The sequence below is a fragment of the Eretmochelys imbricata genome, chromosome 1 (assembly GCF_965152235.1).
Source record: "Eretmochelys imbricata isolate rEreImb1 chromosome 1, rEreImb1.hap1, whole genome shotgun sequence".
Lineage (NCBI taxonomy): Eukaryota > Metazoa > Chordata > Testudines > Cheloniidae > Eretmochelys > Eretmochelys imbricata.
In genome coordinates this window covers 248,079,729-248,105,368 of record NC_135572.1, presented here as the reverse complement: position 1 = coordinate 248,105,368, position 25,640 = coordinate 248,079,729, and the positions used below count along the sequence as shown (strand labels likewise).

The 25,640-nt window shown below is 42.9% G+C and overlaps 1 protein-coding gene across 5 annotated transcripts in view; it reads left to right on the top strand.

The window, feature by feature from the left end:
- Window positions 1-25,640, top strand: part of BCL2L13 (BCL2 like 13) — a 112,531-nt gene that overhangs the window by 26,708 nt on the left and 60,183 nt on the right. For all 5 annotated transcript variants that reach the window (XM_077827117.1, XM_077827126.1, XM_077827107.1 and 2 more), the window contains 2 exons: window positions 8,737-8,893; window positions 11,410-11,479. In XM_077827117.1, coding sequence (XP_077683243.1) covers window positions 8,737-8,893; window positions 11,410-11,479 — 227 coding nt within the window. The remainder of the gene's footprint in view (window positions 1-8,736; window positions 8,894-11,409; window positions 11,480-25,640) is intronic.

Below are 25,640 nucleotides of genomic sequence, written 5' to 3'. Positions count from 1 at the left end.
CATACATGGACCTGCGGCTGCTCCAGTTCTTTCCCAACCATCTGCAGCTTGAGACGGAACAGTTGTGGTGTCTGCTGTTTGCATCTTCTTCCTGCCTTTCACATTTTCTTGTTTATTTTATTTACTTAGCTAGTTTATATTTTTTATTTTTTCTTGTTCTCTTAGAACACAATTTTTGCCCCTCACCCCTCCGTTTCTTTCTGCCCCTGAATTTCTTGTATCACCTGTTGTGGCCTATGGCACTTCCCCAGATTATGCCTAAAACTGAGCCCTGCCAGACCCACCACAGGTCTCTTCCCTGTAGCGATGGGCTCCCTAGCTCTCTCTGGTGTCTCGGAGAATCTCACATCCCATCCAAGTGTAAAGTATGCACTGGATTTAAGGGCAGGTTCTGCAAGGATAGAGAGGCTAGGCTGAAGCTCCTCTTGAAACATTCCTTAGCTCTGGTAGGGTCTGTTTCTCCCCCACTATACATCAGCCTCAATTGCTCAAGCTGCACAGTTGACTTCCAGAGCTCCAGAGGAGGTTTCAGAAATGAAGCCCTCTAAAAGACAAAAGCCCCTCACCCCTTTTTTGAGAGTATCCAATAGGAAAAGTCACTTCTTACAGCCAACTACCTGGAGACCTCACCTCCCATAATGGGTACAACTGAGTCTGCAGCTGACACTGGTACCAAAACCTTGGTAACACCTAAGAAGTCATCTTGATAGGAGGTCTTCAGTTTCATAGTACCAAGAGAGACCTGCTTTGGTACTGTCTGATGCCTCTAGTCACCGAGGTGCATCTAAAACCAGGGACTGTAAGACTATCTCAAGGGCTTTGGAACGGACATCCTCTTGGAAACATTGATATCAGCCAGACCGACCCCTGGCTCCCTGTCCAGGACTGCCTTCCATGAGATATAAACTCTCTGAGCACAGAGAGGTCATCTCGTCTGCCTTTCTGGTACTGCATGCGCATCCCCAATCCTACATCAATCACCATTATCGTCTCGGGCTCCTACCGTTTGCTGTCGTAGCCTACCAGCACTCTCTGGATTCCTTTGCCATGAGGATCGCCTCATCTTGGAGAAACTGGAGTCACCTGTCTTAAGGGGTACTGTAAGAGCCCCTCCCCCAGTGCTGCTTCTACAGTTGGTGACCAGGGGCAGTGAGTGGTATGGGTCCATGATGCCCGAGCTCCAGGAATATTCAGGACCGGGGGGGCCTGGCTCCACCAATGTTCGTAGTCGGGCCCTGTCTGCTGCCCCCGCGTGCCTCCACCTGAGCGTCCCTCACCTGCCGCCCCCACGTGCCTTCCCCAGGACCCGGAGCATCCCTGCCTCAAGCGTGTGGCTGCCCTGCCGCTGCCTTGCTGCTGCTGGCAGTCGCTGCTGCCTACAACACAAGAGTGGCTCCGGCGGCAGGCTTAGGAGACTGCTGCACCTGCAGGGGGAGGAGGCTCACACATGATTGGCAGCCCTCCCCGCCCCGGCACCCACCAGGAGACGACGCTGAGGGGGCTTCCGGGAGACAGTCTGGACCTCACCTGAGCAGCTGCTGGGGCTTGGGTGAGTGTCCGACCATGTGATCCATGCTGCCCTGCCTGCAGCCACCAGTCCTGGCAGCCCCATCCCTGTGAGGCTATGGTGAAGGGCAGCAGGGTGCAGCAGGGGAGGAGGCCACATGTGATGGCAGCACCCCCCCCACCACAGGGGAGGTGAGTGGGCTTCCTTGAGCTGAGCAGCTGGGGCTTGGGTGAGTGTTGTGACACTCTGTCACCTCTCCTGCCCCACACTGGGCAAGGGGCAACCCAGTCCCCCCCACCCGCAGTGAGGCTATGGTGAGGGGCAGCAGAAGGGGAGGAGGCCACATGTGATGGCAGCGCTCCCCCGGCACCAACTACAGGGGAGGCGAGGGGACTTCCTGGATCTGATAGAGACCCTAGGAGCATGTGCAGTGACAGTGGTGAGTGTGCTGCTGGGGGGAGGAGGAAGGGACCCCTCCCCCGGAGCTCGCTGCTGCTGGCGGGGAGAATATTGAGGGGGTCCTCTCTGGTCCTAACCCTGGGGCCGCCTTTCTGCACCCTAACCCTCAGCCCCAACCCTGAGCCCCATCCTGCACCGTGAACCCCACATCCCCAGAGCCCTCACCTGAGGGGAAAAACACGCAACTTAAATTTGGTGGTCAGTTTGGGGTATGATTGTGTTTAGCACAATACTTGATTATTTTACACTCTTTAAAGTATATAATTGGTTGTATACAGGTACAAGAAAATATAATGTATTGAAGCAGGCGAATGCTGATTCTGACTTTCCACTTTTAATTGGCCCTTGTAATCTTGTGGCGCAGGAGCATTGTAGCTTCATTTTATCTCAGCAACAAATTCTTGATTTGTAGGACCAGTAATAATCAACAATGGATACATTCTTAATAAAATTACCCAGAGGAAAAGAAGAAAAGTGTAATTCATCAAGTGATGGCCTGAGTTCAACACCCAGCTTTCAAACTGAAATTATACAAAAGAAAGATGCAGCAAATCTACAAGATAAGAAAAGGAGTTTTCAGCAATCTTGGCTATCAAGATTTACGTGGTTGGAGTTCAATAATGAATTAGAGCTTTTTGCTCAGTCTGCAAAAACTGTTGCAGATCTTAATATTTTCTACGAAGGCCAAACCAAAGTTTATTTCGTCCTGATTTCAAGATTGGAGACACATTGCGTGGTTTTACATCACACAAAAAATCATTCTGTCACAAAGAAGCGGTAATGAAGTATGATGCTCTGCAATCGCAGGTAAATGTTTCTGCGCTAATGTCGGCCAGTTACAGAAAACAATCACAATCAGCTAGGAATGCACTGCACAAAATCTTTAACAGTGTTCAGTACCTAGCTCAACAAGGAATAACATTATGTGGACATAATGAGAGTGATGCAAATTTGATGCAGCTCTTGTTGCTACGCAGTACAGATTCAGAAGAACTGAGACAGTGGCTTAGTCGCACAAAATACAAGTGGCTGTCACATGAGGTTATTAACGAAATCATCAAAATGATGGCGCTAAGACAAATTGTGCAAAAGATAAAGGCTTCAAAGTTTTACGCCATTGTAATGGATGAGACTACCGATTTGTCAAGAAAAGAATAAGTCAGTTTTTCTTTAAGGTTCTTTTCTAGTGAAGACTGTGAGATTTATGGAGAGTTTATTGGGTTTTGCCAAACTAATGTGAAGGATGCTGCTTCTCTTTTCAAAATTGTGGAAGATACGTTTCTCTGGTGTGATTAGCACTTTTCTGATTATTGGGGACAGTGTTATGACGGAGCCAGTAATGCATCTGGCAAATTAACTGGTGTCCAAAGCCAGAGTGAAGGATTGAGAGCCAAGAGCGGAATTTGTGCACTATGCTGCACATTCCCTTAACCTTGCCACGCAGGGTACCCTACATAATATTCCAGAATGTTGTGATATGTTTTCGATGGTGAAAGATCTCAATGCCTTCAGGGAGTTATCAAAGCGTATGGCAGCATTCAGAGAGTTTCAGAATGAAGGGGAGCCTTCTTTATGACCATTGTGCCCAAAAAGATGAACTCTCAGGATCAGTAGCATTAAATCACTGCTCCACAACTACAAGGCCAAGATGAAGTGATGGAAAGCGCACCGACTCATCATACAGTCACTTCTGGGAATCAACAGTAGAGAAGGCAAGAAATCTTTATTTAGATGATCCTACACACCTGAGAAAATGCAAGCCACCAATATGGCTCACCATGGAAGCCTTCCTTACACCTTCAGTGACCCCAAAGAGTATTTTCTTCAAATATATGTCGGTATCATTGATGCTTGCAAAGTTTGCCATTGAACAGAGGTTTTCAACAGAAAGCTTTACTTTCGCAGTAAAATTGGAGAAGCCTATAATTGATGCAGCAAATGGCTCGAAACAAGACATTGTCCCAATAAGTGAAGCTTTCCATGGTGACATTAACATGAAGCGGCCATCTCTTCATTTAGAAATGTTGAGTGGTATTTCCAGATTGAGAAATTGCCAGCTTAATTCGGTGAGCGAAGTGAAGCAATTTCTGAAACAAAACGAAGACTTGAGTGACATGTCAGAAGTTACAATTCTCCTGAAATTATTCTACACAATTCTGACTACAACCTTCACCGTTGAACGATCATTCAGTTGCCTCCACAGACTGAAAAATTATTTGTGAATGACAATGGGCCAAGAACATCTAAATCACTTGGCATTTCTGCACATGCATAAGAATTCTACCTCTGAATTAGACATTGCAAGTCTCCTGGATGACCTCATTTCAAGAACCGAACAGCGATGAAGAGTGTTTGCTGCCTCGTAAAGAACATCGCAAAAGAAGGGGCTACATTTGTTTTAATTTTAGGAAGTATTTGTTTTTGAGAGTTATTGATCCAAGAGTGCCTGGTTGTTTGTGTATTCAAAAGAGTATTAATAAAGTTGATATTCTTAGTTAAATAAATTTTTCTTACAATAGTGATATTGTGAAATACAGGAAAACTGTTAAATGCTTACTGTTTCCAATCCATTTTTACATTATTTTTAAAAATATATGTATCGGCTTACAAGGCAGGTGTGTGTGGGGGGTGCAGGACTTGGACCTGTAATGGGCACCACCAAAAATTATACAAACCTGCTGCCCATGTTGGTGACTGAACCTTTATGCACAAGAACAGGATCTGATCCACTGCCTCTGGTACCAGTACTAATGCCCAAAGCCTCCCCATTCTACTTGGGGGATGACACTTGGAGGTTTCCATACAGGGCTCTATTTTAGCACTGTAACACCCTTCTTCTCTGGAGACATACCCTGAGGAGGCCTTTCCAGCAGACGCCTCAGTGACCCTTCTCCTATCCAGTTCTGCAGTGGGCCTATTGGAACTCCTGAATGCATTATGGTGATCAGTTTTATAGCGTACAAGCCTGAAAGAAACACCAACAAGAACGCCTGCTAGTACTGCAACAGCCACAAGATTGCTTCCCAGTACTGCATGTTCCCATGGTATCCGAGGAGACCCAAAGACCTAAGAGGAGAGAGACCCATTGACTGAAGAACGGTCGACCCTTTTAGCTAAGTCAGCGTCCTCCTGTGGTGATGTGGTAATACCACCACCGCCCTCCTGTGCAGATGACATTAGGGCCTTCCAGGACTTAATGAAATGTCCATGTGAATCCCTTCAGATGCCTTTGGAGGAGGTCCAGGAGTCTCAGTGTTCCCTAGTGGACATTTTACGTATCACACACCAGAGTAAGATCACTATACCCATCGATGAGGTCCTGTTATAACCAGCATATATTCTGTAGCAGGCACCTGCCACTATTCTGTCTACTTGAAAACAGGCAGGCAAAAAATTACATTCTGACCAAGATAATGGTGTATTTCTCCCATCCGGTTGCTGACCCTGCTTCACAGTAGTTATGTAGCAAGTGTCCTGGTCTCCTGAGGGAGGTGCAAAATACTATGGATGACCTCCCATTTGAAGAGCCCAAGCTCTTCAGTGGCCACAAAGACTCCTTGCTCCACTCCTTTAAAGACACTAGGACAACATTAGATCTATGCTATCTCTACGCTAGCTCTGCGGAGCCCCCTAGAAGGTGATCCAGACCCTCATGGCTGAGACTAGCTTCTCAGTAGTACTCGGATCTACTTCATCTCTCTGTGGCAATGTTTCTCTGCCTTCCTCTCAGGGAGGATCTCCTATCAAAGAGCTCCAGCTCTCTAACTCATCCCAACCTTTAGTCTCTGAACCTGAAGTCTTGGCTCCTAGATGGGGTTCTCAGGCATAGAATTAAATTGCTCAGCCAATTTTCAGGCATTTTCCTGCTAGATAAAAGAACTTACTGCTTGTAAGACTTACCAGCAAAAGTGGAAACACTTCCATTCCTGGTGTTTTCACTGCTCTTTACAAGCCTCAGAAGCTCCACTCCCAAGGACCCTATGTTACCTGTTGTGTCTTTAAGGCCAAGTTGTGTCAGTGAGCTCAGTTTGAGTATGCCTGAAGGGTTTATACAGTTTATTTCCCCTGTCAGGAGCATCTCTTGTCCATGGGACCTTTAATCTGGTCCTCAGTGCCTTGAGGAATACCCCCTCCCCCTGTTTGACCTGATGTCTACCTCACCTCTCTCTCCGGACTTCATAACTAGTTGCCATTACCTTAGCAAGAAGAATGGGAGAACTCAAGGCATTCGTGGCAGACCCATCGTATGCTGCCTTCTACTGTGACGGGGTCATGCTGTACCTTCATCTCATTTCCTGCCTAAAACCTCATTGGAATTTCATGTCATCCAAGAGATTCGTTTTTCAATTTTCTGTGCCTCGACAAAGGAGGCTAGTGTTTATACAATAGACATTAGGAGGGCCCTCACCTTCTACCTTGATAGGACTAAGATCTTTAGGGCCTATCCCACACTGTATATTTTTCCAAAAGGCATAAGGGACAGCCAATATCCACTTAAAGGCTGTTAAAGTAGGTTTTGGGTTGTATCTTGACCCACTGTGAAGTGGTGGGGTTACATCCTCATAGAGTGACAGTCCACTTTTATAGCCCCCCTGAAGGATCTCCCCATAGCAGATATCTGCAGGGGTACAACTTGATTCTGTTTACACGTTCACCAGATATGCCCTCCTACCTGTGTCCAGAGTGAACTCTCTCTAGATTTGCCTCCTCAGTATTCTCCTCCACCTTGAGATGCTTCTTGGGAACCTCCTTCTATGGTGAGATAATTGGCTCTGTGGATATGGGGAAAGCAGTGGACATGATATATCTTGACTTTAGCAAAGGTTTTGATACCACAATATTCGTACCAGCAAGTTAAAGTAGTATGGATTGGATGAATGGACTATAAGGTGGATGGAAAGCTGGCTAGATTGTCGGGCTCAACAGGTAGTGATCAATGGCTTGAAGTCTAGTTGGCAGCTGGTATCAAGCGGAGTACCCCATGGGTTGGTCCTGGGGCCGTTTTTGTTTAACATCTTTATTAATGATCCTGATAATGGGATGGATTGTACCCTCAGCAAGTTTGCAGATGACACTAAACTAGGGGGAGAGGTAGATATGCTGGAGGGTAGGGATAGGATCCATAGCGACCTAGACAAATTGGAGGACTGGGCCAAAAGAAATCTGGTGAGGTTCAACAAGGACAAGTGCACAGTCCCGCACTTAAAACGTAAGAATCCTATGCACTGCTACAGGCTGGGGACTGACTGGCTAAGCAGCAGTTCTGCAGAAAAGGACCTGTGGATTACAGTGAATGAGAAGCTGGATATGAGTCAGCAGTGTGCCCTTGTTGCCAAGAAGGCTAACTGCATATTGGGCTGCATTAGTAGGACCATAGCCAGCAGATCGAGGGAAGTGATTATTCCCCTCTATTTGGCACTGGTGAGGCCACATCTGGAGTATTGCGTCCAGTTTTGGGCCCCCCACTACAGAAAGGATGTGGACAAATTGGAGAGAGTCCAGCGGAAGTCAACGAAAATGATCAGGGGGCTAGAGCACATGATTTATGAGGAGAGGCTGAGGGAACTGGGCTTGTTTAGTCTGCAGAAAAGAAGAGTGAGGGGGGATTTGATAGCAGCCTTAAACTACCTGAAGGGGAGTTCCAAAGAGGATGAGCTAGGCTGTTCTCTGTGGTGGCAGATGACAGAACAAGGAGCAATGGTCTCAAGTTGCAGTGGGGGAGGTCTAGGTTTGATATTAGGAAACACTGTTTCACTAGAAGGGTGGTGAAGCACTGGCATGCGTTACCTAGGGAGGTGGTGGAATCTCCATCCTCTGAGGTTTTTAAGGCCCGGCTTGACAACATCTTAACTTGCCCAGATTATGTAGAAAGGACCCAGTTTTGCTCCTGGATAAATCATTGCAGCTACCTTTGCAGTGGTATGTGAATATTTTAGAGAGATTTGTGTACAGCATGTGCCAGGTGAGTAAGTTAAGGTTGCTTCGAGAACCTTGTCTTTTGTGTTTGTTTACAATTTTAAATTCAGTGTCACGGTAAATTCCAATACTTAATGAACACTAAAATGCCCTGTTATATTGGTTTAATAATGCTATTGACTGTTAGCTGATGTGTTTTTATCTTTGAGTATATAACATCAAACCATAATCTTAGTGAAGGTCAGCTGGGACACCTGGTCCGTACACAGTATTTGTGATGTCTATGATTATCATTGATCATGGTATTAAAATTCCAGTCATTGGGTAACTTATTGTAGGGAACAGTACTCCATGTGCAGGGGTGGATTAGATGACCCATTAGAAATTAAGAGATGGAAAAGATTTTAGTCAAACAGAATATTATTTTAAGAATTGCACTCAGGCATTGTTGCAGAACTAGCCACATCTGTGGCCAGATTCAGCAGTGATGTAAATGATGATGTAACTTTCACAGTGGGTATAACTGTGAAAAAGTGTAACTTAAAGGTCGTTTTCAGTGATTGTGCAAAATATGTATAGCTTACAATTCACATATATGAATGGATCTTCCTGCTAACACAAAGGTCTAAGTAAGAAATTAGAGGGGATGCTTTGGCCCAGAGACTTCCATGTATTTAATTATTTCAGGCTGAATTTGCCCCTGGTGTGTCTTCCTGAAATTGTTATACAAGCGTGCTCTTACTCTGAAGCCAATCATTTTACTGTGTGAAATAAACTTTGACTAGTGTCTGAACAGTTTTGTGGCTAATTGTATTTAGTGTTTTGGGGTTTTGTTTTTTTTGCTTTATCCTCAGCCTTCACCAGCACAGGGTTTGACTGCCACACTTCTCCAGTATTCAGTCCTGCCAATCCAGAGAGTTCAATAGAAGATTGCTTAGCTCATCTTGGAGAGAAAGTGTCCCAGGAACTGAAAGAACCTCTTCACAAAGCCCTACAGATCCTGCTTAGCAAGTAAGTTGTCATTTGCTTTGCTCAGTGGGAAGGTACTTTTCCCCTTTAAATTCTTACAGTTGCTATTATGCTGGTTATGTGACTGCACTTTGTTTTGGTATTGTTTCTCTTCCAATCTTCCTTTGCCTGCCCTCTTCATTTCTATCTGTATCTATCTATCTAGCACAAACACTCCCTTTGCTGTGTTGAACATTAAGGCAATTTTCAAACCCTTTTAACTTCTGAGCATTGAGCCTCCAAGATTGACTTGACATACTGTAAACTACTGGTTGATATCTAGCAAATCATAAATTTCCTAGAAACTGGACTGAAACCAGATTAGCATCTCCACTCAATACTCAGTCTTAATGTTAGGTTCTGGATGCTATAACTGCAATACCATGGGGCTAATGTTGTTGATATCTCTGTATTTTAGGTACCCAGATGTTGCTAAACTTGTCTTGGTTGCACATCTGCCAATGGAACTACTTCCACATTTTCATTGTAGGAACGTACCTTTCAGCTTGTCACGCTCCTGGCCTTTAAAATGAGGGACAAGTAGGAAATAATAGAGAAGTTACATTCAGGTAGCGCAGAAACGTGTTTAAATGTAAGTCAGTTTTTTTTGTTATTTAAAAATAAAAAATTTTGTGTAGTGGGGTGGATCCTCAAGGAGCCCACATGAGACAGAAAAGGGGTTATTTTACTTGTTGATTGACTGCATCCTTTCAAGAGAGAGTGGGTAGTTGGGCTATCTGGAGTGAATAAAGAACTGGCCTTTCATCTTAGGAATCAATGTTTAAATTCCAATAGGGCATGTAACTGATGTCCCAGTGTCTTGGCTAAAGTGCTAGTGTGAGATAGAGTTGCTTTGGTTGCCATTTTTTTTTTTTTTTTTTTTTTTAGTATGAATGAGCAAATCTGGGTTTAGGGGAGCCAAACTGACTTCCTCTTATTCTGGTTGCACTGGATGACAATGTATCTGATGTCCAAAAATTGTGGATAGAAATCTTGGGCTCTGATGAACCAGTTTGGGAGATTATCTGTATAAATATGGCTGTGAAGACAGCACTGGAAAAGCTTGGGCTACACTGTTTCTGATTTTGTAGATGTATACAGTAATGGGGATAGGAGGAAATTGAGATTTTCAGGTGTCCTCTGCCCGTTCTTTGAGCATTACTCTTCCAGAACTCTTCTTGCCTAGCTGTTCCTGATATTTTTAAATGACGAGGTACTAAAAGCCCAGAGTATCAGTTACCAAGTTTCTTCACTTCTGATATTGTGGGCCTAGAGTACCTTGTATGGGCACTGGGGAGGGATCTATAGGCCCTTATGAGGGGAGTGACCTTCATGTAGGCTTTTGAGAGATAATGAGATGTGTAAGTAGTTCCTTGACTAGACTACCTTCTTGCAATGAATCAAGTGGTCCAGTTACTGACTTAATAAATGAAATTGGTGTTAATGGAGAGTGGATTGTCACAGTTTCTTGGGTATGCAAATTGGGTCTCTTTGCACTTGTACATAGACCAGCTAAGATCACACCAGACTGAATCCCGAAGATGCTACCCTCAGTTCCACAGAAAAGGTCTCGTTACATCTAGAGCATCTGACTAAGACTGCTTGTGGAGCCAATCAGCTCTGTTCTTTGATCTGCCCAGCTGAAACATGTGGTCTAGCCACTATGCCTTCCATCTTCAGAAGCTAATAAATGCAACATCTTCCCTTATGTTCAGTTTTTATTGGGCCAAGAAATGAAGTTGTCTTGTGTATGGAAGTGCATAGTGCCACCAATAGACTGTCACATCAGCTAATGGTGACATTTCTCTAACTTTTTAGAGAAAGAATGAGTACTAAGCACTGATTTGGTTCCCCATTAATTTTTTCTTGATGCAGTACATAGTGCTAATGAGAATTCTATGCTAAGATCTCTGTAGGCTAACTGGTGTTTGGGTGACCCATGTGAGTTACCTGTGCACAGTAAAAGTAGTTCTGTAGATCTTTCATTTGCCTAGCATATGATATATGCTCAGAGACCATCTTAGTTGTACTTAAACCCTTAGCACAAAATTGTCTTTGTTGCAGTGCTCTACAAACTGTCAGATCTTGCTAACCATCTATGTGCTCCTTTAGAAATACACACTATATCTTTCAGATGGCCTCATACAGACAGGGAGTTCTTTCATCTTCCATTAATTTCCCCACTCCCGTTGGTAACTGGTAAGCAGGAAATGGAGAGCTTATGGACCATTAATGCCAGAGGATAGTTCCCCCTTTGCAGGATGATCAGTTTTTCTTTTCCTAATTCCCTAAAAATGAATTTGCTTTGTTTTACTGAAGGAATAACTCTGGATTATAGCACTGAGATACCAATGCTGTCTGGTTGATTTTTAAGCGGCACTTTAATTTTAAGCTTCATTTTGACATGCTTTGTAATTGCATTCAGTGGATGTGGGAACCTTTAGTTACCTGGGAACTGAAAGAATTTTAATCTTTGTTTTTTCCCTTTATAACCTTTGGTGTTGGTTTAATTCCTGCAGGCCAGTGACGTATCAGGAATACCGAGAACGCACTCTGGAGACAGACGCTCATGCCAGTGGATGGAGCAAGGTAATAAACGAATTATCTTACCTTTGAGTTCTTAACACTTTGAAGTTAATGGGGAGGATTTGCCCTATAATGCTCCCATAGCAGGATATACAGACCTATGGACTTCAAATATTTAGAAGCATCTCGGAACCAGAAATAAATGGGTTATAGTCCAATATCTTCTCCCCTCAAAAAGGTGTGTGTAGATATGTTAATTAGTCCCATCACGAGTGCTGGGGTCCGGACTAGATAACCTCTCGAGATCCCTTCCAGTTTTTGGATTCTGTGATGTGCAATTTTGTATTTTTTTTGCTGGACTGCACTTTTATGCATTTGCTGTTTGTTAATCTAATCTTCTTATGTTGGTGTTGGGTAAGTAGTAAGACAGAGATAGAGCTGCTGTCGCTTAACATTGATGCCTGGATGCCAATTATTAAAAATTTAAAATTCCCTAGAAGCATTTGCTGTTGTAGCAGTTCTGTAGTGAATATTGAGAAGTGTTTCCATTATTCTTCTCTGTAATCGCTTCTCAGTTGTTTTGTTGACTTTTTAAATTCTTTTCACTTGTTAATCTAGTTCTGAGAAAAGTAAAGATAACAACATGCTCCAAGATTTTGAGGTTTTAATGACTCAGAAAATTGCGTTAAGCTTCCTGTAGCAGCCTCAGCATCACTATCATAGGTGTGTGAGCTGCAAGAGGGCTTTTTATTATGTCATCGCGCAATATGTGGTAGGCGATTTTGCTGATACAGCAGAACTGCGTCTTTTCTATAATCTGAGGCCTCTGCATTCCAATTTGCACTACATTGTATGATCCATCTACCTTGAGATATGTTTCCCAGTGGATCCCAAGACTGCAAAATGAAATGCAAATCTATAAATGGAATTCATCTAGAAGACAAACGCAGCCACCTCTGGGATGAAATGCAGTGACTTATTAACAGTACACAGCTACGCTATGCAGCAGAGCAAGACAAAAAGTTATTCTTTTCTTGTTGAAACTTAGTATGGAATTTGGGGAGCCTAATATAATTACCTTAGTGAGAATATGGCCATTACACTGAGGCTAACACTCTATTTTTACCCTTCTGTGTATGCACACAAAAGCTGAGATTTTTAATGGCCACAAGTTGCCAGGTCCTTTTTTCTCATTCGGAAGAGAGCATAGGTCCAGCCTGATGTTAGCTGGAGCATTGGTTCAGCATTGACCCAGCAAAGAGTGCTACGTGTTGAATGCCAAAACTACTTCCTACTGATGTAAGTGGTAGCTGCATTGAGATACTTTTAATAGTGCTAATTTCGCTTGACCCTGCCTAATTTGAGATCTGATGGGATTGTAATACAAAATGAAAAAACATAAGCCCAGGGATCCCGCATTTGAAGTTCCCACAAAGTTCAACTCTGAATTTCCTGACTTCTTCAATTTAAAATCTGAACATTAGCATTGCATTAATATATTTTCTGTCTAATATGTCATCAGAAGACATAACACTAGTTAAAAAAACAAATTAACTATCTGGTACTTGTGTATTACAGCTATCTTCTACTTTTATCATTTATATGGAAATTGAGATTTTATGCTGAAAACGGATCAACCCTACATGTGGAGAAGTAATACCTTTGACTGTAATGCTTGTACTTAAGGCATAAGTTTCCTGATGGAGATCCATTTTCATCTGAAAGGACAATAGATTTTCCTGGGGCCTTAAAAAATATTCAGGTCTGCATATTTTATACCCTGTAAGTCATCTTGCCATATGTGTTCTGCCTCTTGTGCTGTCCTCTAAAGCTTTTTAGCTCATATGGTCATGTGACTCTGACCAGTAACAAGGCTCCATCAGTAACAGTAGCCACCCTTAGATAAATGTTAGTGTTTCTCATTTTTTTAAAATAGTTGTACCTCTCTCGCTCAGACATCTACTTTGATGAGACGATAGTTAGGCACTATATTTTTCTCTATGCTAACTGGAAAAAGCAGAAGACTAAGGTGTAAACCCCAAGAGCTGCACTAAATATAATTTTCTCAAATGCAGGGTCTTAAATCAGCTGCAGAATCAATTATCATGAGTTGAGGTTTCTCTTTTGACATTCTGGGTGATGTCTCTCATCCAATGGCTAACTGATCAGTAGTTTTTGGCATCAGAAACTATCAATGAAGTAGGAGCGCAACATTGCAGCTACTGTAGGTGTTAGAATCCTGTCAGCTAGGGAGCTTATTGGATCACAATCCTGAATTTTTGGTTTCAGAGTAGCAACCGTGTTAGTCTGTATTCGCAAAAAGAAAAGGAGTACTTTTGGCACCTTAAATTGGTTAGTCTCTAGGGTGCCACAAGTAATCCTGAATTTGGCATCCTCAGTTGTGACCCGCTGAGGCATGGTTACAGTGGCATAGTCTGGCTAGGATCCACAGAACCCAGTCAATTAAGCTTTGGATCAGAACCCCACGCTATTCAAAATTTGATATTGAGAGTTTTAAAGGTTAAAGATCAGTGACCATGAGCCAGAAGGCATCAGCAGAAGCAATCAAATTTCAAGCCCTGAGAGAGAGCCTGTGTCTTGAACATGAACAAAGACTGGCAGAACTTAGAAGGCAGGAGAAGGAAGCCTTGGCCCAGCTGGAAAGAGATGCTAGAGAAAGGATTGCTAAAATGGAAAAAGAAGCTGCTCAAAGAAAGAGAGAAGCCCATGCAAGACATATGGAATGGCTGGCTGCTGAGGAGAGTGTTTGCCAGATGCAGCAAGAAACTGACAGACTTGAGCTCCAAATCAAAAAAGTAATGGAAGAACAGCAGGTCCAGTTCATAACAATGTTGGTATGTTGTATTACTCTGAGCAGTTGTCTGTGTTTAACTGGTTTTGCTATGGCCAGGGAGAGGGTGACTCAAACCTGGGGAAGGTGAAAAATAGCTGTTTGTCTGTGAATGAAATTTCTGAATGTCTGTCTGATATCTCAGAAGTAAATCTGGAATTAGATGAAGCACAGAGAAAGCTCGTTTATGGAGAAAAGGTTTCTCTAGAACAACTTAAAGTTGATGGTCAGGTTGAAGCCCTAATTGAGGAAGAAAGAGGTAAATTTTTTATAGGTGATGGATTGTTGGCAAGTAAAGTTTGTGAAAGTAAGTCTAAAAAAGGTAGAAATGATTTGTTTAAAGTAGCTCAGTATAATGTGGAGAACAGCAGTTTATCTGTTGGGAGTGGCAACTTGCGTGTTAGAGAAGCTGTCTCACTTTCTAAGGGGTTTGTCTACACTGGCAATTAACAGCACTGCAATTTTCTTGCTCAGGGGTGTGAGCAAACACTCCCCTGAGCGCAGCAAGTTACAACGCTGTAAAGTGCCAGTGTAAACAGTGCCCCAGCGCTGGGAGCTACGCTCCTCATTGAGGTGTGGTGTGTGGTGGTATTGTGTTTTGGTTTTTTTTATTTTTTTTATTCTTTTTTTTTAAAGAGCGCTGGGAGAGCTTTAGCATTGCTGGTGTAGACTAGCCCTAAGTATATGTCTGAAATCAGCCAGGAGTGATGGGACAAAGGAAAGAATGACTCCAATTGTTTTGAATAGCAGCATGCCTGCTGAGGAAAAGTTTCGCTAGTTTTTTGTGAAGCAGACAAAGTGCTTCTCAGTTTATGCTACTTGAAAATGTACCAGTTGTTCCAGAGCTGGATATGGATTTAACTAAGTTTGTGTCTGCTAGGCAGAATGACATTATAACTAGGTCGCATCCAGTTGGTGACATAACTAGATCCCAGACAATTCTGGTGCTTCTATTTTGCCTCTTGATAGTGTGTTACTGGGTAAAGGTATGACAACTGTCTGTTTAGCCAGGTTGATATCATAGCCAGGGCACAAGGAGAGCATGAAGGTGTTTGACTGTTACCCACTAACCGTGTGGGAACTTGTAACAAGGAGGAAACAATTCCTAAGCTTGTATGTGGCAAAGGGAAAGAGAGTGCCTCTAACCTTTTATCTAGTAAGTCTATCAGCTTACCTAAAAGGGGGTTGTGTAAAAATCCTCCTGATGGGCCAGAGGTGATTCTGGATTTAAGTGAAACCCAGAAAGAGTCTGTTGTTGCTCAGGAAAACGTTCCTTTAGAACAAGTCCTAGGTGAAGAGGGTAAGGGCAGAATTTCTGTGAAAGATGAATTGTTGCTTTAAAAGATTCCTGAAGAGGAAAAATCTTCATGGTAGTTTTTCCAAGCAGTTTGCTGTAAATGAGGGGTGTGGTGAAAGTGATTTGATCAAGAGAGTTTCAGTTCCTAGCAGCCAGAATTTTTCTGTTGAAAATTGATCCACTTACTCTGCATTAGAAAGACCTAATGTGGGTAGCTTTAAGAAGGTTTCAGATGGAATGAAAATTGTCAGGGAATTTAAACAGCCCTATGATGACCAAGTGGCTGTGTTTGGTCAGCCTGTTGGGGAGAGACTATGTTGTTGGAACATAAATGTCTCCATGCTAATTCTTTGAGTAAGCAGTCTATGACAGGTACTGAGGAAAGATTGTGTTGCTGTTTTTTCAGAGCAGAACAGCCTTATGACTGAACCCACAAGGATGCATGGGAGAGCAGGCAAACTCTCACCCTTAGACACTTTGGATTTGTTTGGTATCTCTTTAAAACAGAGTCCAGTCTCTAAGCTGCTGCTGGTAGTGAATTCACAAGCAAGCATGCAGGAGAGTGTCTGTGTAGATGTTTATAGCACAGAGGGTCTGCAGTTGGTGAATACAGCTAGCTAGCATCAGGTGTATCTGAAGAAGTGGTGTTTTACCCACGAAAGCTTATGCCCAAATAAATCTGTTAGTCTTTAAGGTGCCACCAGACTCCTTGTTGTTTTTCTAGCCAGCAAAAGAATTCCTGTGAGCAAGAAGTTTGTTTTCAACCTTCTAGGAAAAAGGTGTGTGTGTGGGGGGGGGGGAAGGACCCAGTCCTGCTGTGTGGAAGAATGAGTGTCCAGTCTTGAAATTGGTAGCACATGAAAATTTGAAAGCTAGTGTCTGGGTTGATACAATCTACCTGGCTAACAAGGGAGGGGGAAGATTTGCCCCATAGATGGTAGCACTGAGAATACACTTGGCCAGCCAAGAGATTTAGTAAGACAAAAGGCATGGTATGACCAAAATACTTATAATCACTGACTTGTAACAAATTTAGTGTTACTGTTAAGGTTTAGCCTTCTGCTGTATTTGATTTTTATGTCAACCCCGGTAAAAATGTACAATGTGCCTAATCTTTTGAAAAAAACCCTTGAACATGTTAAGAGTGATACATAAGAACACACTTTATGTTAAAAGGCCTTGTGATACTGATATTTCAAAGTTAGTGCCTATAACTAGTCTTAAAACTGTACACAGGAGAAAAAACATTGCAGACCTAATGTGCTGTATGAGAAGGGAAACTGAGGCACACTATCATATTGCTTTCATGGCTAAATGCCAAGATTCCTATACTGGGAAGAACATTAATATCTACATTGACTTAATGTTAATTGGGTTCCAAACATTTGCCAGAGCTTGTATGGATAAATTAGCTATTTTTGATAGCTTTTGGCAAGATCACATGAAACATGCAGGAATTATGCTGCAAGAACATATTCAGTCCACTGTTGGTCTAACCAGGTTTTACCTTGGGTTTGTAAAGGGATTCAACAATATTATTAAACATGATTTTGATAAACCATTTCTGTTATACACTGATACTTCTAATATTGGGTTAGAACAGGGGTGAGCAAACTTTTTGGCCTGAGGGCCACATCTGGGTATGGAAACTGTATGGTGTGCCATGAATGCACACAAATTTGGGGTTAGGGTGCAGGAGGGGGTGAGGGCTCTGGCTGGACATGTGGGCTCCGGGGTGGGACCAGAAATGAGGAGTTCAGGGTGCAGGAGGGGGCTCTGGGCTGGGACAGGGGATTGGGGTGTGTGGGGGGGGTGAGGGCTTTGCGGGCTCTGGGGTGGGGCTGGGGATGAGGGCTTTGGGGTGTAGGAGGGTGCTCCGGGGTGGGACCAAGGGGTTTGGAGGGGGATTAGGGCTGGGGCAGGGGGTTGGGGGCACAGAGGCAAAGGGGGGAAGGCTATGAGTGGGGGTGCAGGCTCTGGGGTGGGGCTCGGGATGAGGGGTTTAGGGTGCTCTGCTCTGGGATAGAGGGATTTGGAGGGCGGGTGGGGTATCAGGGCTGGAGCAGGGGGCTGGGGCGCAGGAGGGACTCGGGGGTGCAGGCTCCAGACAGCACTTAACTCAAGCAGCTCCCAGAAGCAGCAGCATGTCCCCGCTCCGGCTCCTACGCTCCCCTGTACGCAGGCGTTGCCCCTGTAGGCCATTGACTGCAGTTCCTGGCCAATGGGAACTGTGGGGGCAGTGCTTGGGGCAGGTACAGCGTGTGGAGCCCCTTGGCTGCCCCTACATGTAGGAGCCGGAGAGGGGACATGCTGCTGCTTCTGGAAGCCATGCAGAGCCGTGGCATGCAAGTGTGGAGCAGCCCCAGACCCCGCTCCCCGGCAGGAGCGGGGCAAGCCCCAGACCCTATTCCCCAGCAGGAGCTCAGGGGCCGGATTAAATCAGTTGGTGGGCCACACATGGCCCGTGGGCCGTAGTTTGCCCACCCAGGGGTTAGAAGCTTTAGTAATAGAGAACCAAGAATGGGAAACCCCTGTGATGCATTCAGTAATGTCTGGAACACCACTTCCTGCATCAGTTTTGCGTTGGGGGTGTGACGTTATCTGATTAAAATATGACCATATAGATCATTGTTGCAACCACTGTTGTATATTTGCTGCAAATGTTGTATAAAGGGTGTCAAGTGAGGTGTCTATGAAAAGGTTAAGATTTTCTGGTTATGATTATGCTGTCTGTATGCATGTATCATTTTTGTATTTGAAGTTATAAGTATTGGCTCTATACTTGGATTTCAAACTTTTACTCCTGGGGTAATGCCCACAAGGTAGCTAGCCAGCACATCTTGGAGGGACTAGTCAAATTGAGTGACCCATCAAAGGAACATTTAACTGACAATGGACCATGGGAGACGCCCATCTACACTGAATGGAATTTCCTGCTGTGACTAGGCGAAATGCATGGACGTGGGACTTGCCCATGTGACTCCAAACTCCATCTTGTTGCTGTAATTTTCCATAGTAAGAACAAAGGGATGCCCTCCATATAGCAAAAGCTATAAAGGGCCCTGGAAACACCTCCATTTTGTCTTCACTCTTGCTTCTTACCTCTGGAGGAACTTTGCTACAAACTGAAGCTTTGAACAAAGGACTGAATGACCTATCGAAGCTGTGGATGTATTCCAAAGACTTGACTTAATCCAGCAGTTTATTCCATCACTGCTACAAGCCTGAACCAAGAACTTTGCCATTGCATCCAATGAAGTGAGCTGTAGCTCACGAAAGCTTATGCTCAAATAAATTTGTTAGTCTCTAAGGTGCCACAAGTACTCCTTTTCTTTTTGCAGATACAGACTAACACGGCTGCTACTCTGAAATTTGCCATTACTGTATGTATTTGATTCCTTTAACCAATTTTAACTTTTCTTCCTTCCTTCCTTCCTTCCTTCCTTCCTTCCTTCCTTCAGATTTTAGAAACTAAAGGATTGGCATCAGCGTGATTTTTGGGTATCCTCTAAGTTTTATATATTGACCTGGGTGTGAGACTGGTCCTTCGGGATCAGAAAAACCTATTTGATTAAACTGGTGGTAAAGAACCACTCATCTCCGAATTCAGTATTTTTGGTGGTGGTATAAGAACTGGAATGCCTGAGGAAACTGCCTTTGTCTTCTTGCTAGCCAGTGTGGTGAAACAGAAGTTTGCTTTTGTTGCTGGTTTGGTATATCCTATGAGGGATTAGCCACCAGTCTTGGGGTGTATCTGACCTATTTCTCATCAGTTCATCCTGAATTTGGCATCCTCAGTTGTGACCCTGAGGCACAGTTACAGTGGCGTAATGGTCTCAGAATCCTGTCAGCTAGGCGGCTTATTGGATCACAAGCTATAAGAAGGGATCGCTGGAGCATGTATGTCTGCATATGTATGTAAATATAGTGTTTGGGCTTAAGGGGAAGAGCTGTAAAATATTGCCCAAATGATAAAGTTACAAATGTCTAATTATTTAATAATTTAGTTTATCAAAGGAGGTATTTTACACAGGCACTATTGATTTACCCTTGGTGGATATCATCCTTTTGTGTGTGCCATCAGCCACCTTTTTTTAAAACATAGGTTTCAGAGTAGCAGTCGTGTTAGTCTGTATCTGCAAAAAGAAAAAGGAGGACTTGTGGCACCTTAGAGACTAACAAATTTATTTGAGCATAAGCTTTCGTGAGCTACAGCTCACTTCGTCAGATGCATTCAGTGGAAAATACAGTGGGGAGATTTATATACACAGAAAACGTGAAATAATGGATGTTACCATACACACTGTAATGAGAGTGATCAGGTAAGGTGCGCTATTACCAGCAGGAGGGCGACGGCGGGGGGGAGGAACCTTTTGTAGTGATAATCAAGTTGGGCCATTTCCAGCAATTGACAAGAACGTCTGAGGAACAGCGGGGGTGGGGTGGGGGGCGTTGAATGTTATAATTCTTGATGTCTGATTTGTGTCCATTTATTCTTTTACGTAGAGACTGTCCAGTTTGACCAATGTACATGGCAGAGGGGCATTGCTGGCAAATGATGGCATATATCACATTGGTAGATGTGCAGGTGAACGAGCCTCTGATAGTGTGGCTGATGTGATTAGGTCCTATGATGGTGTCCCCTGAATAGATATGTGGACACAGTTGGCAACGGGCTTTGTTGCAAGGATAGGTTCCTGGGTTAGTGGTTCTGTTGTGTGATGTGTGGTTGCTGGTGAGTATTTGCTTCAGGTTGGGGGGCTGTCTGTAAGCAAGGACTGGCCTGTCTCCCAAGATCTGTGAGAGTGATGGGTCCTCTTTTAGGATAGGTTGTAGACCCTTGATGCTGCGTTGGAGAGGTTTTAGTTGGGGGCTGAAGGTGATGGCTAGTGGCGTTCTGTTATTTTCTTTGTTGGGCCTGTCCTGTAGTAGGTGACTTCTGGGTACTCTTCTGGCTCTATCAATCTGTTTCTTCACTTCAGCAGGTGGGTATCGTAGTTGTAAGAATGCTTGATAGAGATCTTGTAGGTGTTTGTCTCTGTCTGAGGGGTTGGAGCAAATGCGGTTGTATCCTAGAGCTTGGCTGTAGACAATGGATCATGTGGTGTGGTCTGGATGAAACCTGGAGGCATGTAGGTAGGCATAGCGGTCAGTAGGTTTCCGGTATAGGGTGGTGGTTATGTGACCATCGCTTATTAGCACCATAGTGTCCAGGAAGTGGATCTCTTGTGTGGACTGGTCCAGGCTGAGGTTGATGGTCGGATGGAAACTGTTGAAATCATGGTGGAATTCCTCAAGGGCTTTTTTTCCATGGGTCCAGATGATGATGATGATGTCATCAATGTAGTGCAAGTAGAGTTAGGGGCATTAGAGGATGAGAGCTGAGGAAATGTTGTTCTAAGTCAGCCATAAAAATGTTGGCATACTGTGGGGCCATGCGGGTACCCATAGCAGTGCCACTGATTTGAAGGTATACATTGTCCCCAAATGTGAAATAGTTATGGGTGAAGACAAAGTCACAAAGTTCAGCCACCAGGTTTGCCGTGACATTATCAGGGATACTGTTCCATAACACTTCAATCTCTTTGGGCACTCAATTACAGACCTAAAAGTGGCAATTCTTCAACAAAAAAAACTTCAAAAACAGACTCCAAGGAGAGACTGCTGAATTGGAATTAATTTGCAAACTGGATATAATTAACGTAGGCTCGAATAAAGACTGGGAGTGGATGGGTCATTACACAAAGTAAAACTATTTCCCCATGTTTATTCCCCCCGCTCCCCCCAGATATTCTTGTCAATTGCTGGAAATGGCCCACCTTGATTATCACTACAGAAGGTTCCCCCCCACCCCCGCTTTCCTGCTGGTAATAGCTCACCTTACCTGATCACTCTCGTTACAGTGTGTATAGTAACACCCATTGTTTCATGTTCTCTGTGTATATAAATCTCCCCACTGTATTTTCCACTGAATGCATCCGATGAAGTGAGCTGTAGCTCACAAAAGCTTATGCTCAAATAAATTTGTTATTCTCTAAGGTGCCACAAGTCCTTCTTTTCTTTTTAAAACAGTACGTCTGAGCATGTGCAATATGTCAATCTTGAATATAGACCACTTAGCTAATGGGAACATAGAATTTGGATTTTCTGTCAGTGGTTTTAATGTAAAGTAGAATTGTTGTCCCCAAATTAATTCTCATTTGTTTCTTGTATAATAGTTTCAGAGAGAGAGGCTATTTTCTTGTTCCCTTTAACATGTTAAGTATCTTCTATTGGAGATAATCAATTTAGATTTATATTATCCTCCTTCCTTGACTGCAACCACCATGTAAGGAAACAATAAAAACAGATTCATTTACAAGTATAACAACAAAATTGTATAGAAGTAGAAAATAATGACCCAGGCCTTCAAAAGTAATTACCAAAATATAAGAAATACCTTAATTAACTAAATACGCAAATAAATAATTAATCATAATAAGAGTATTTTATTTCCATAACTTAAAATCCTCTAAAATCTTCTGCACTGAAATTCTGCTACCCATGTAACTTACTAGAACTGAGATTTTGCAGCCTTAGACTCTACGTCAAGTAGATCTTCCGCCTTTGGGTCTGGTTATTCAGCCCTTTAAACTACAAGCCTGTGCAGCCCCTTCCAGCCAGTGGAGTTTCTGGTCCTAAACTATCTTTTGATTGAGAATCTCAACCAAAATACGTCTTAGATGCTTGCATCTTTTTCGGCAGAGCAGCCTCATCAGAACAAATATTCCATAGGACCTGCTAGAGTTAGCCATCCAGAGCTGTCTGGTTTTATTTCCAGTGCAAAACTTTTAGTCCACAAGATACTGTTTCAGCAAACCAGAGTGGAAAGTTTATAGTATAAATACAGTATATGCCTACATCATTCTGTGGGGCATCCTTATCCTCCAGGAATGTGTAGCAGTTCCTCTAACAATATTTGTTGTTTGAATAGATGGAATAAGAATTTATTGGTTTCATTTCCTCTTAAATTCCTCTCTTTTCGGGACAGCATTTTCTAGAAATACAACAATTAGGATAAGAGAGAACAACTCTCATGTCTTTTTACAGCAGCGTAAATCTTTCCTAGTTCTCCTTAACTGTTTTTTCCCCTTTGGAGAAGAAGCTGCTAAGGTAAATTAGAAAAATCTGTAGTTATAAGTTGAGATGTTTTGTCAAATCTAATCGGTTGGTCTACTACAAAGTATGAGGGTTGACTGGTAAGAATACTTTGGTTGCTTGCTCTGTGCCCTGTTATGATAATTCTGATTATATTCTCAGAGCTCCAAACATTTTAGAGGAAAGAAAGTTTGAAAAGCTTTCAATTGAGAAATAAACCTGCTTTTATGTCAGATGTCTGTCTACTCTTGTATTTGTATTACTAGGGGCACTTTGCATAGAAATGGAGACTGTTTGTTTCCCTTGGGAGATTATCTGCTCCTCATGTTCACTTCTGCTGCCTGAAGTTGTTGTTGCAAACAGAGGGATGTCATTTCAGGAGGGGAAACCAACAGTAGGAGCAGATGCTGTTTCCATGCAAAATGTCCGCAATAATAAAAATCTGAGGGAAGACAGCAGATTTGATGTCAGCTTTTTCTAAAGAGAATAGTTCTTCAAAATTTTCATCACCCATGCATGAAGTAACATCGGATCTTATATTGTACTTAAGTTCCCTGTCAAGTTTGCTTTTGCCAAGGAATGCCATTCCTTGCAGAGAAGTCAGTTAGCCTTTTAGTAATATACTGAATAGGGATAGTGAATTGAAATAAGCCCTTGCTTGACTAAAAGTAAGCATCTGAACAAAAAACTTTCACTCCCCTTCCATGCTGCTTAACACATCTGTTCCAAAGGATTACATGGCATATTAAGGAACCAAAGATGCACAGGAGATACAGCAGAAAACAGTCATCTAAGGCTTAAACACAAATGCATTTGTCTTCCTGCAAGTGGAATGCTTAGGCACGTATATTATCTGGGTTTATGTTTTATCTGGGTTAGACAAAATAAAATGGAAGCTGGAAAGATGAAGTAATTTTTTTTATTTAAAAAAAAAAAGCGACACCCATTTTCCTCAGCATAGCATCTGGCAGTTTGTGCAGTGCAGTGCTTTTCTTGCCACAGATAGCCTGTGACTAGTACTGGAAAAAAACCTTCACATTCAAACTAGTTTGAGCCTTCTTCTGCCAGATGAAAAACGGCGTGATGCCCTTCAGCAATACAGGCATGGTGAGGAACCCAGTGTCAGAAGTAAACCAGTTTCCACCATGATTTGATACTGGTTTAACAGTCAGGGATATCTTGAATATAAAATTAATACAAAATATTTATTACTTTGAATGCCTTGGATCTCAAACCACTTTTCAATGCCCATGTGAAGTAAGTTTCCCCATTGTACAGATGGCGAAACTGAAACACAGAGAAGTTAAGTGATACCCAAAGTCATTAAGTTGTGAAAGAGCTAGGAATGGCTCCCAGATCCCGACACAGATAGTTCAGCTTCTCTACATTATGTAAAATTAGGTTCTGATTCTGGTCCCTATCCTGGACCTTGTATGTTGGTTGATATGGCAGCATATAGGAGACATAGAGGTGTGGGAAGAATGGCTGGGGAAGAATTCTCTTGGCCCGGTGCTGCTCCAAGTTCAGCTCCCGGCCTAGAGACAGGAGTGGGAAGTGACACAGCCTATAATCAAGTTGGATAGAGCTAATTTACACTAAGAGCCATACTGAACCCTAGATGGCCCAGAATACAGTTAGCATGATGATGACTCAAAGTAACCTTTGCATACACTTTCACCCTTGACTGCACCTTCTGTGAGGCCCAGCACAGAATCTCTCTGTCGGTGTTGGTCTGCAATGATCAAATTAGTTGACTGAGAAATAAGTATGCACATGCGCTTAATCAGTGTGGTATAGAATCAGGAACATGTGCCATATTTAAACAGTACAGTTTTTAACCGAACTTATGCACCATGCAAACATGAGCAGACAGAAGACCATACTAAACATAGCTGCATTTGTTATTTTCAATGGAAAACTCTGTAGAATGTTTCCAATATGACAGAGCTGCCCAGTAACTCTAGACTCTATGTACAGACTGTTGAAGGGGCTGATTGACTAACTAGTGACTGTATTCTAAATGAAAGTCTTCAGACACTAAGACATTTCTCAGAGTAGCAGCCGTGTTAGTCTGTATCCTCAAAAAGAAAAGGAGGACTTGTGGCACCTGAGAGACTAACAAATTTATTTGAGCATAAGCTTTCCTGAGCTACAGCACTGAGCCCTCCCAAACCCTCAGGAAGTCCCAAGGTCCCCCCAAACTGAGTCCCCCAACTCCCCCCAGTAAGCTGTAGCTCACGAAAGCTTACGCTCAAATAAATTGGTTAATCTCTAAGGTGCCACAAGTCCTCCTTTTCTTTTTAAGACAATTTCTGTGGGTCTGAAGACAGATCAGAGGAAAATACCCTCTTGGCAGATTCATGTATGAGACTATCAATTCTTCCATGCATGTCACACAGGAGCAAGATTTAGCAATTAAAGATTTAATGTTCTGGTTCTTGATAAGAGAATTTCAATCGTGAAAAATGCTTTCTCATCAGTGTCTGTGATATGAAAGTAACATGTAGGCGCTTTAAGGCTTCTCCTGTGCTGTTTAAATGTTGTCCTTTAACTTTTTTTAGGAGCAGCCTTATGTCAAAGAGTATATTATAGTCTCTTTAAGAAGATCTAATCATCCAATTTTTTTTAAGAAACCCAGCCATATCTGAAATCTGTGAGCTAGATACTTTTATTTTTATCTATACCTCAAAAATACATGATTGCAAAAAATGTAATTCCTTAAATATACCAGTCCAAATAATTTTGCGGTAGAATCTCGGTTTTGTGAATTGGGTCAGAGGATACCAGTTATGTAAGGGATAATTGAGTCTCAACTAAGCAGGTGAATGGGCTGGCAGTTTGTAAGAAAAGGAGGTGCACATAATCATGAAGCTGGACAATAGGACATTAAGAATGAGCCTGCTAAAGGGTGCATGTGATATATAACTACTGTGAAATAT